Source organism: Periplaneta americana, chromosome 8 (assembly GCF_040183065.1).
Source record: "Periplaneta americana isolate PAMFEO1 chromosome 8, P.americana_PAMFEO1_priV1, whole genome shotgun sequence".
NCBI lineage: Eukaryota > Metazoa > Arthropoda > Insecta > Blattodea > Blattidae > Periplaneta > Periplaneta americana.
Window position 1 is genome coordinate 135,526,389 of NC_091124.1, and position 12,724 is coordinate 135,539,112.

General features: G+C 35.5%; 1 protein-coding gene across 5 annotated transcripts in view; it reads right to left on the reverse strand.

Annotated features, from left to right (window-relative positions):
* Nucleotides 1-12,724, reverse strand: part of Bruce (BIR repeat containing ubiquitin-conjugating enzyme) — a 571,194-nt gene that overhangs the window by 305,025 nt on the left and 253,445 nt on the right. For all 5 annotated transcript variants that reach the window (XM_069833681.1, XM_069833684.1, XM_069833683.1 and 2 more), the window contains one exon: nt 4,664-4,923. In XM_069833681.1, the coding sequence (XP_069689782.1) occupies nt 4,664-4,923 (260 nt within the window). The remainder of the gene's footprint in view (nt 1-4,663; nt 4,924-12,724) is intronic.

A 12,724-nucleotide genomic window follows, 5' to 3' on the forward strand; every position in this document is an offset into this window, starting at 1 on the left:
TTAGTAAGTTATTTTACGACGCTTTATCAACATCTTAGATTATTTAGCATCTGAATGAGATGAAGGTGACAATGCTGGTGAAATGAGTCTGAGGTCCAGCACCGAAAGTTACTCAGCATTTGCTCATATTGGGTTGAGGGAAAACTCCGAAAAAAAAAAACCTTAACCAGGTAACTTGCCCCGACTGGAAATCGAACCCGGGCCACCTGGTTTCGCGGCCAGACATGCTAACCGTTACTCCACAGATGTGGACAGCATAGTATTAATTATTAATTTCAAACATAACACTACATGAACCGCGGATGGTATAACAATATGTTACTGTACGAAGTAAAATTATGTAGTATAGTGTAATGTAAAAAAAAATGTAAAATCGAATTTATGTGTATCTCGTCAAAATTTGCCTTATATTCGTGCATAAATACAGTAGTGTGCAAATTAATCCGAACACGACATATTTTTACATTTTCTGTCATTGTTGGCCTCACAGCTGCTCATACCGCTTTAATTGACATCTGTAGTACGTGTAATTCCATTGTTGAAAGTCTGTCGTTATTTTTTTTATAATATGTGACATTTTGCTTGTTGTTTTGTACTTATAAGCATTTCAGTTGTGTTGAAGACTTAATACTGCAATCCTGTGTACATTCTGTCGTCTTCACAAATGGATACAACTCCACGAAAACGGTCTAAAATTATAACATTAGCAGACCATTCTTCTATGACACAGAGGCAAATTGCTGCAGAATGTCACATCGGTTTGGCTACTGTTAATTCGATCATAAAACGATACAGGGAGACTGGATCCATCACACCCCAGAAAAAAGGAAACTGTGGCCGGAAAAGGAAGACTTCACCTGCAGATGATCGTTTAATTGTCAGGAAAAGTAAATTAAATCCTAGACTAACTGCTGTCGACTTAACCCGCGAGTTAATGGCTACCACTGGGGCGAATATTCACGTCACAACAGTGCGGCGTAGGCTTTTGGAAGCTTGACGAAGGGCTCATAAGCCTATTAAGAAGCAACTGCTAACCCCTGTTATGAGCATAAAACGCTTAATGTGGGCAAAATTACATCAACACTGGACACTGAATGACTGGAAGAATGTACTTTTTTCTGATGAGTCTCATTTCGAGGTCCACAGCCACTGTGTTTCTTACGTACGGAAAGGATCCAAAAAAGTAACAGCAGCTCATCTCCAACAAGCACTCAAATAACCCCCTAAAGTAATGTTTTGGGGTTGTTTTACACATGAAGGGCCTGGAGCATTAATACCTATGAAGGGAATGATGAATTCTGACAAATATATTCACTTATTGGAAACCAGAATCGTACCCCAGCTGCAAAAATCATTTCTGGATGGCAGAGGTGTGTTCCAACAAGACCTGGCACCATGCCCTACGTCTCGAAAAACTACAGAATTCTTCAACAAGAAGAATATTCAGGTACTCTCCTGGCCAGGCAACTCACTCGACATCAACCCCATTGAGAACTTGTGGTCAATTTGCAAAAGAAGAATGCAAAAAATGGATTGTTCTACAAAGGAGAAGATGATTTCTGCCCTCATTGGTGTATGGTTTCACAATGAAGAAATGAAGAATATTTGTGGGAAATTAGTGGAATCCATGCCAAATCGTCTCAGAGCTGTTATTAGGAACAAGGGAGGCCACATAGATTACTGAGGTATGTCTTAGATCCTTTTTTTATCCCGTTTGAGTGTTTTTGCATAAGTAATTACGTTGTTCGGATTAATTTGCACGCTACTGTATATAGCATTAAAATATTTAGAGTTCGCGGGAAAAACGAATGTCACAGTTATCTTAAGGTTGATGTCATTATCTAATTCAATAGATCACTGCGAAATTTAATGTTGTTCTTATGAAAAATGGTAAAAAGGAGAATTATCACCATGAATTCAGTAATCCTTTCCTTTATTTCCTATAGAAACAGCACTATATCTTGCAGTTATAGACTCAATTAGATCATTATGTAATCCTTAACAGAAATGTGACATTCATCGTTTTTCCCACGAAGTCTTCATATGTAATTACATAAAAAGCCGGGCTCTAATGATCAGACACAACTGCTTAATTAGTCTGGAAAAAAATTAATGAAATGTTCAAAACAGTGGACTTTCGCCATTTGTTTTCTAATATGTCAGTGAACGTCTATGATGAAGTTACTAACATTATAAAGTCTTTATTGTTAATGAAAATCGTAATCAATATGTCGCATTATTGCACCAATGCCATAAAATATTACCATGCCAAGTAAAACGTAACTTGTGCCAGAAAATTAATATTACCGGTATTAAACAATTTCCCGTGCAATAATATTTGTAACCAAGGGCATACAGCTTCTGCAAACACAAGAAAACTCAATCTCCCTCTGCACTGCATTGCATATTATTCACCAAAGAACACATTTTGATGATTTATAAATTTCAATTCTGAAGTGATGTCCAGTTACTAGTCAATCACTGCTGTTCTTCTTGGAGAATTAGGAATCAAAGTTTTATCATTTAAAATTAGGCACCAAGATTTATTTTCACTAACTTTTTATTACTATTACTTAATATTGTCCGTTTATAATTTTTCTTTATTAATAATTTTTCTGAATAATCTGAAATCTCAAAATCAAATCTTTGTTGGATTGTGGTTCCCTTCTTTGCCAAAAAGTGTGCATTTTCATTTCCTTCTCATCCACAATGAGATCGTATCCATTATAAAGCAATTATTTTTGTCTGTTTTTGTAGAAATTTAATATTGATATAGTCTCTCTCCCTCTGTCCCCCTCCCACCCTCTCCTTCTCCCCCTGCGCACATTCCCATGCACTCAGTTTATATGTTCTATCATCCTTCAATGATTTATGGAGCACCATTTCTATCTATTACAATCAAACAAGTGTCTATATCTTTCAGAAGTTATCTTACAAATTGTCACTGCGCCTCCAAAATTTGCTGTGTGTTTTTAAAAAGATTTTGCAGGAGAAAGAAAAAAACCATTCTCACTTTTAAATCCCTTGATTTTCAAAGCTACTTTCAGTATAATTTCAATCATTACATGATAAATGATGAAATTATACCGAAAGTAGCTTTGAATATCAAGGGAATTAAATCCCTTGATTTTCAAAGCTACTTTCAGTATAATTTCAATCATTACATGATAAATGATGAAATTATACCGAAAGTAGCTTTGAATATCAAGGGAATTAAAAGTGACAATGCTTCTTCTTTCTACTGCAAAATCTTCTTAAAAAAACTTGGCGGATTTTGGAGCTGCAGTGACGAAATGTCATTCATCCCAACTCTCTTGCTATACTTCTTTTTCTCGTCTTGTTGAGTTAAAAATTCATAATTTGTAATTAAGTAATTACATTTTTTTGTATAAAATGTATAAACTTGAGTTTTATGCTTTATTCTACCATATATACAAAGAGACCGTAAGGCCACACAGTGATTAACAAATAAGCACTGCCTGAATCGAAGTGGGTGCTCTCCCTGGTTAAATCGGTACCCAAACATGGTGCAAAAAAAAAACAACAGGCTTACCTTATTTATTTAATAGTTTCCATTCATAAGATTCTGGAAATGTTCTCTATGATGTACAATGGACAATAGTAATTTCCGAAACAAACTGAGGGATTTGTCAGAAGAAGAGCACATAGGTCAGTTTGTCATTGGTTTATAATTACACTTCTTCTGGCAAATCCCTCAATTTCCATTCATACACCAAAGCAGATCAGCTGTAATATTTCTAATTTCTTGCTGATCAAGTAATGTTCATAAAATATTTGTATATACTTTAGGTTTTGTGTATCCCCAAAGAAAATAACTGCAGAGAATAAGATCAGGTAATCTGGCTGGCCAGACATTGTTACTGATAATTCTCTCTCCAAAGATCCTTTTCAATATTTGTAAGGACCTACCCATGGTCTGACTAGGTGCTGAGTCCTGTACAGGCAGACTGTATTTCTTCCTCTGTCAATTGTGGAATGAATTCAGCTAATGAAGTTTTATTTATCTAGACATCACTGGTAACAGTTTGGTGAAAGAAAATGGGCCTAATAATTCTGCTTGCATTCATGGCATACCAGAGAAGTGAAGTTTCTTGTTTGTTCTCGCTGCAGAGAATTTGGATACCCTGGTTTCTTGAGCTAGGTGTTTTAAAGATTTTCGCGAAGTCTTGCACCTATTTTATCTAAATTCTCCTCAGTGAGAACGTGAGGCCTACTAGTACCAGATTTTCTTTCATTCAAATTTTTCCATAACTGCAGATCATGAACAATTTCAAGTGGGAAATAACGTTGAAACAAACGACACAGTAATATAAAATGGCATTTGTAACACTTCTTCACAAGAAATACTCTTTGCTGTAGATTTTGCATATTTACACATTCATAGTATGACAGTATGACTACAAGTGAACACCAGCTTGTGTAACAGAGCACTTCCCAGCTGATTGCCTGCCCTCCCACCCAACAGCAACAGGAAATGAATCATCCCAAGTTCAGCATGGACTACAAGCGATGCATCACTTTAATTTATTTTTCACAATCTCACAAAACAGCAACTTCACTCACACACTATTACAGAGAAGAAATCTCTGACCTGATGATAGACGAAAATCAAAACAATTAGAAGATAAGAGTATTACTATACCTTGATCTTTGTCTTTTGATTTATCTGCCATTTCTTCAGTGCTACATGGAGTACCACTGACATCAAGACAAACTGAGAGAAAGAGCAATATCCAGCCAATCAGAGACAAATCCATTTCAGCTCGTAGAAATCCAGATTCATGAGAAGTTAGAGGAGATAAAAGTCTAGTAAGCGTTCCCAAGACACTGTCCAGAACTGAGCAACGAGTAGCTCCTCCTGCCAGCGACTTTCTTCCCAAGTATGTTAACAAGATGAACACTCTATGAAATAATAAAACAGCAGCAATTATCAATCACGTTAAAGGGAAGTAATTATAAGTCAACTACATATCACGTTTTGAAACTATTTTCACTCAACTATATATGTTTTGCAATTATTTTTAAAAGTAATCAGTACACTAACGAAGTTTACATAGCATTTATTGTTTTACTGTGATAAGATATTACTTAATAAGACCAACTAACATGACACATGTCTCTAGTTAGACAAAACTTAGATCATTAAAAAAATATATAACTTAATAAGTAAATTCACTAATTACGGTATTGGCTCAAAAATAAGTAGCACCCAGATAAAAGCTGCAACCTTAAAATTCGAAGCGGAAAATTGAAAAAAGGCAATAATCAGAGAGATCGTTGTTTAGTCAACGTCCAAAGACAGGTCTGAACCTCACAAGTGATACCAAGAAGGCACCATTTATGAGGCAACTAGGCCAAGAGATAGTGGAATAGGATGGCCAATTCCTTTCCCCCTCCATTGCACACATCACCGACTAGCTATATATTACACTAGTCAGAAAGAATGAGAGAACAAAAATTACTGTTAGCAATTTTACTCTACATACCTATCTAGTATTTTGAAAAGAATATAGACCTACTTACAATAGGATTTCTATTCAACATATTTATTTCTTTCCTTGTTAGGCATAGTACCAATCATTAACTTCAGCAGTAACAAGTAAACCTTCTTTAACATAGAACATACCAGTATATCAGCACATTGTTATGTACCTTAGAAATTTTCATTGCCCTATTCAATGTCACCACTGTTTTCATTACTGACTTCACTATTCAGTTCATTTTCAAACAACATACGATATGATGAAATGTCGGAAATGCCAGGGTCGCAAATAAGCCACATTTTAACTTTTCTCAGTTGAAATTTGGACAAAAAGTGCTACTTATTTTCGGACCAATATGGTAATAAGCAAGTTTTGACGACTACACAAAAATAAACCAATTAACTCTTTACCTTCAGATCACATATTGGTTACGACTGCCTTCATCAAATCAGCTTACTAACTTCTCCTAAATACTTGTTATGCATAAAGAAAGAGGATGTGGACATACAACACCTGACAAATTAAAAATCTCTTCAGACTTTTGTACATCTTACATCCAAATATTGGGAATCAAGAAGAAAGATAGCTTCATTGTTAAATCCTGAGCATTAGATCCACACTCTTTATCTCTTCATTATGTCAAGTGCTACATAAAAGCACTTATGACCAAGACGATAATACAAGTTAAATGACACTGAAGTTACGGTAAAGAAAGTATTACCACAGTCTACTATATACAGTCGCGAAGCTCAATATGTAGTAAAAATGCAAACATGGGTAGTTGCCCACCATTAGGATCGCTACTATTGCCTCATCATCGCAGATCTCTCTCCTAGCAGACGACAAAATATGTTACACTTTCGTTGTCGTGTTCTTTTGGAAAAATTAACACCTTCCTTCCATTATTGAAATATTAAATGCATAAAGTTAATTTATTATTTTAATGAAGTATATTAAATTCCACCATAAACTCGAAGATACCCGCAAGAAATAAGTTAATATAATTTTTGTTTGTGCAAAACGAACTGAAATTTACTATAATAGCTTCACTCATTCAAGATTATAGCGATAATTAACTATGAAACTAATAAATATTAATTTGCATTTCCCTTTACAACAATAATAATGGAAATATGAATTAATGGAGTAACTTACGTGTACCGGTACTTGTAGTGTAGGCTTACGCAGTTAACAAAGTGGGATGAGGTTAAGCAATAATAATCACACCAGAATTGTAAATAAAACGTGATCAATAAATTTGATTGTAACAGACTTTTTCCACGTCTCTAGTAAAGCAACAAATATATATAAAAAAAAAAAAAATTAACAGCTATAATTAAAAACATATCCTTTGACAAAAAAAAGTAGGCCTAAGCAATAATAATCCCACCAGAATTGAAAATAAAACGTGATCAATAAATTTCATTGAAACAAACTTAATTTTTCTATGTCTTTAGTAAAATAACACATAAAAATAATAACAAAATTAATAGCTACAATTAAAAATATATCATATGAAAAAAAAGTAGACCTAACCTTTATTTCTCTGGAAATTTAGCAGCTTAAGTGAGAGAACTTTAACCGGTATCTAATGTCCTTTCGGTTAGACTGAAACATTTCATTGTGAAATTTAAGGATATAATGTATTCTAACAGTCACAAAGAACTTCAAAATTAACAGTTTTGTTTCTGTACAGCAATCTTGTGGAAATCCAGGAACCTTTCTGAATCTTTCGGAAATCGGAAAAAGGGAAACTCTGGCCTCTTTCTCTTACTGTTGCTACAATTTATAGCACTACAAACGTCTCCTCCTTGTCCCATATTATTATTCCAATTATTATATTTTAGCCATTAACATTTTCATTACAACCAATAACGAACATTTCACAAGCATCAATGTGAAATACGCAACGAGCTAGCATGCGATAGAAATACGACACAGTCCAAAGTCGACCATGGACAGTCTATTGTTTCTTGTTGCTAACCGCTTGGAGTGCTTTATCTAAGTTTTCCAAAATGCCATTATGCATATAATTACAGCAATGAGTTTGTATTACACTGCTGAATTCTACACATCGTTCTAATAATGTTCGATATAAGAAAATTAAATTCTTACAGATGGAGAGAAAAAGATGTGGAGATAGGTATCTTAACAGTAGTATCAACAACAGTGTGTTTGCATGTTTAGTCACGAGACCATTTATGAATATGTAAAGTTCATATTTTTAGTATGTCCCACACATGAGTCTGGACAAAAAAAAGTTAACTAGCTCAACTCCTATTAAAAACAAAAATTATTATAATGTGAGATAACTTAAGTCTCTGTTTAATGTTTCTTTAAATCTGTAGGAGATAGAAAATATCAGAGAATGTAAAAAAAAAAGGTAAAGATATCTCCATAACATGCCATGAAGGCACTCGGGGAGGGGAGGGCATGGAGGTAGAGCCCCATGCTTTCCATGACCTCGGCACTGGAATGAGGTGGTGTGGTCAGCACCACGTTCTGACCACCTTTTACCCCCGGGAAAGACCTGGTACTCAATTTTATAGGAGGCTGAGTGAACCTCGGGGCCATTCTGAAAGTTTGGCAACGAAAAAAATCCTGTCACCACCTGAGATCGAACCCAGGACCTTCCAGTCCATAGCCAGCTGCTCTACCAACTGAGCTACCTGGCTGCCATATCAGATATGGTAAGGTGACATAATGTAGTAAGAATAAAGACGTGCAGGTGAAAGAATGGCAGACAAAAATAAAGTATTTAGAGAAAAACGAACAAAGTTTCTCTGTCCATCGTAATTAACTATTTCATGGTTAGCAATGCAAATGTTGAGATAAATGCATAAAAACTGAACAGAAACATCATTTCTCTCGGAAGTTTATTTTTAAGCAGAGTGCAGAATGTGTGCATGTCGTATAATGTCAAAACTCTTATTTTATCCAGCTGGAGATGCTTAGACACAAAGTCTCCAAAAAAAAAAAAAAGTTCTTCTGTGATTCCACTACTCAGTAGGAAATGAGAAGTAACAGTCATGAGCCAATTCATTACCAATTACAGTGGAACCCCTTTTTTACACTTTTTTGAGGACTGATGGAAAAAATGTAAATTACAAGAAAGTGTAAATGACAGGAAATGCAAGAAATAAATTAAAAAGTACATAATTACCAATCAATCTAATATGCTCACAACTTAATCATCTTAACACAAAATAAATTACAATTAACTGTGCACTATTTAAAAAAATCTGAGATCTTTGTTTACACTTGCTTCTTCTGCATTTCAATTTGTTCCATCTGTCTCTCCATTGCATACAAAGCATTGTATGCCCCCTCCTCTCCTAACGCACTTGCAAAATACCACCTTAAGGTGAAGAGGGCATCTATTGCTTCTTGACTTGTTGGAATTGCCATTGGTTTCCTCTTCTTCTTCTCCATCATCTTCGCCTCCTTGATGATTGGAAACAATGTCATCTACAGTAGGCTCATGGATGTAATCACAGTAGTATTGATGTTGACGTATTCTTCAAATGATGAGTTTGCTACCATGGATCAGTTGATGGGCTCTTTATCATTCCGTTGCTCCTCCCCCATATCTACTTATTTTTTTCTCAAAACGAAATCCTGCCTTTCAGAAGCAGTTAGACACTCCTGCAGGAGTAACGTTTAGCCATGCACGGGTCACATAGTGCATAGCGTCGAGGACTGACACACTCATTTCACTAGCATTTACACCAGTGTCATGCATAAAAAGCTTTATTGGCGAGTCTCTTCCTGTATTTGGATTTTAAAGCATGTATTACACCCAGATCTAAAGGCTGAAGTTCACTGGTGCAATTTGCTGGGAAAAACACCAATTTTAATTCTTGAGCTGCAAATCTTGAGGATGGGCAGGATACCTGTCCAGCAGCAATAGTATTTTTCTTTGCTGTGGCCCCATTTTAATATCCAGGGCATGCACGGTAGATGCTGCTGTTCAATCACGCTGTGTTGGCTTAATATGTGGTGGGAAAATTTTTAATGTTCTTGAAACACTGTGGCTTTTTGAATTTTCCTTTCACAACACTGTGGCTTTTTTAATTTTCCTATCACTAGTGGATGTAACCCATCAGCATTCACAATTAGCATAACAGTTAATCTTCGCTTGCTCAGCTTACCCCCATGCTTTACTGGGAAGAATATTATAAAAAAACAGTTTCAACAGCACTGAAAAAGTTTCGAAATTCATAACCTTGAATGATATCTTTGAATCCTTGCTTCCAATGGTTTACAGTCTCTGGTACCCATAGCCTTCATTGTAAACAAAGTTGTGCCTGGCTTTAAACCTGTCTATCCAGCCGTTGGAAGCAGTGAATTCGGTTACACCGAACTTCAATGCAAATCGCAGAGCCTTTGCTTGGTGTATGGTGCCATTGACTGGAATGCCTGACGTCCTCACAGAAACTAACCATTCTGCTACCAATGTGTCCAACTCGTCATACTTTTAACTACGAGTGTATTTACTTTTTTTTTGCCATAGGACCACTTTGTCTTGAAGAAAGTTCGATGCTCGACCGGTTCTTGATTACAGTGTTCAATGTAGACATTGCGAGTCCCAACTATTTCGCAAGTTGAACACGTGTTCCCACATGGGAATCTGCACATTGCAGAATTTTCATCTCCTCTTCTACAGAAATACATTTCCGATCCTTCTTCTCCATATTTGGTAAAACACTTGAAACAATTCTAATGCGTATTCGCTCAACTACAATAATCCATATTAGGCAATGAATTACAATGTACAACACAGTGAATCGAAAAACTAAGAAACAACACAACAGCACTTACAAGGACACCAACACCATGATTCGAGAATAGACCAAATCAGACAATTGATATTAATATCGATCAATAGCTGCTGAGCCAGCAAGATTGACCATTGACTATCACTCAAATACCGATGGTGAAATTCAGTGCAGCCACATGAAAAAAAAAACTCCCATTAAAAAAACGTAAATAATGGGAAATACATCTCCTTACAAGTTGTGAATGGAGGGAAAACAGTATATTGTAGATATGGGAGAATAGATGGGACCAGCAGAAAATGACGTAAATCGCGGGAAAATGTAAATTGCGGGCATGTAAAAACAGCGTTCCACTGCACTTTAAATAAACATTAATAACAATTACATATTGTCATGAATATTAAATTATTGATTCAGTTACAGCAGGAGAAAGGAGAAACTGGAGTCTGAAGGCAGTGCTAGTCAATTTCTGTTTTTATCATAGGCCGGTAAGGGTACGGCCACACGAGCTACATTTTTAGCAAGTTTTCTGCTACAAATGAAGCTGCCGTAATTGTCGCAAAATGGGTGGCCACACGGGCGCTACAATTACTGCCAGTTTCTGCGTTAAATGTCGCTACGTGTGGCCACATGACATGCCACACGTAGCGACATTTGTAGCTAGTTCTTTTGCGTTTTGCAGCACTCAGCCGTAGTAGTGGAAGCTTTCTTCCGAGATGGATTATGAAGCCAAAGTCGCTTTGTGTGTGTTGTTAGTGTACATATTATTACGGTGACACACAATTGTAATGCGCATGAGAAGAAAATTTATAGCAGTGCCACAAAGTTAACTTTTATTCCTGTGTCGATTTTACAACAGGCAATTTTGTTCGTCAGTAACAATCGGAAGTACGGTGTAGGTGAAGGGTTTGCTGAAAGGCTGTATGAAGACCTAATTTCTCGTGGTTCTGTAGAAGGGTCATTGGGATTGTACGACAGATTAGACATGCTCTTCCCTTTTCAATACATGAATTTCTGAAGCATCTCCAAGTAAAAAGGAGTTTTAAACATGACCCAAAACACAACTCAAAGAGGCAATTTGTTTGTAACATATTTGAGAGATCTGTCTTGTAAAAGAATTGTGTTTTTTCTTTTTTTACCAAATGAAGTCGCTGTGAAGGGTTTACTGGAACGCTATTGTATAGATTTTATTATTAAAGGAAACCTTTGGTCGAAAATGAAAGAAAAAAAATGTGTACTCTCAAAGAACGGTATTTTGAAAAGAGTATAAGTGAACACATCTATCATAAAAGTTCTCTTTTTCTTGGTTTTGCAGAATGCTTATTGGACGTTGCGGCAATTTAAACTTGATCCTTATATCCCAAAATACAACTCAAAGTGGAAATGTCTTTATAAACAATACTGATTTGTGAGGTCTGTCCTGCAAAAGAATTGTACGTTTTTTTACGAAACAAAATTGTTGTGAAGGGTTTGCTAGAACGCTTTTGTATACATTGTATTATTGAAGAATTCTTTAGGTCGAAATTGAAAGAAGAAAAATGTATGTACTTTTTAAAGAAAGATATTTTGAAGAGAGTTAAAAAATAAGTAAACTCAGCTGGACTATACATAAGCGAAGCAATATTTATTGGCACCGTATTGTTAGTAACAAAATATGTCATATAGGCCTATATTGGCATCGTATTGTTATAAATCTGTCATGATAATTTCCCATCTAAAAGTCAATCTCCCTCTCTACTTCACTCCCTGATAAACACAAGTTAATTCTGTTGTTATGATTACATATACATACTGAGAATTTCAACCATTAAAAAAAAACGGGTTTTCCTTCAAATTTGAGAATGCCTTTCTCCCATTGTAGGCCTACATCTTATCCAATAGAAAACAGTTTACATTCTCTTAAACATGATAGATCACGTTTCTCAGATTATTAAATTTCGGGGGAGGTGGAAACTGAAAGATGAATCTTAGGGTATGTTACAGTTTCATGTCTCATAAAGTTTTTTACCAACAAAAGACAATTTTAACGCTAAAAGATAAGCAGGGTGGTACAAATTGCGATATCTTATAGCTAATTCGAGAGACTATTTTCACTCCACTCATCAATGTCACTTGTTTTATTTTTAAATACATTAGGCCTGAATAAAATGCCAAGATGTTGTATGCCTGGCTGCAAATTCAATTACCAGAAGGGAACTTATTGGCGATATTTACTTTTCCTTCTGGTGAAGTAACAAAAAACAGGAGTAAGATTAAGAAAATAGTATTTAAAATTAGCTTACGAGTGTATCCATACGCATTTGTAAACTTACATTGCGCTAAATTATTGTAATTCTCTATTGTAAAATGAATAACTTTGATTTGTTATTTCACTCTTTTTAAAGTCTTAATCTGTATGTCCTTTACATGACATTTGATTTTCGCTTTCTATCTCATTCCTAA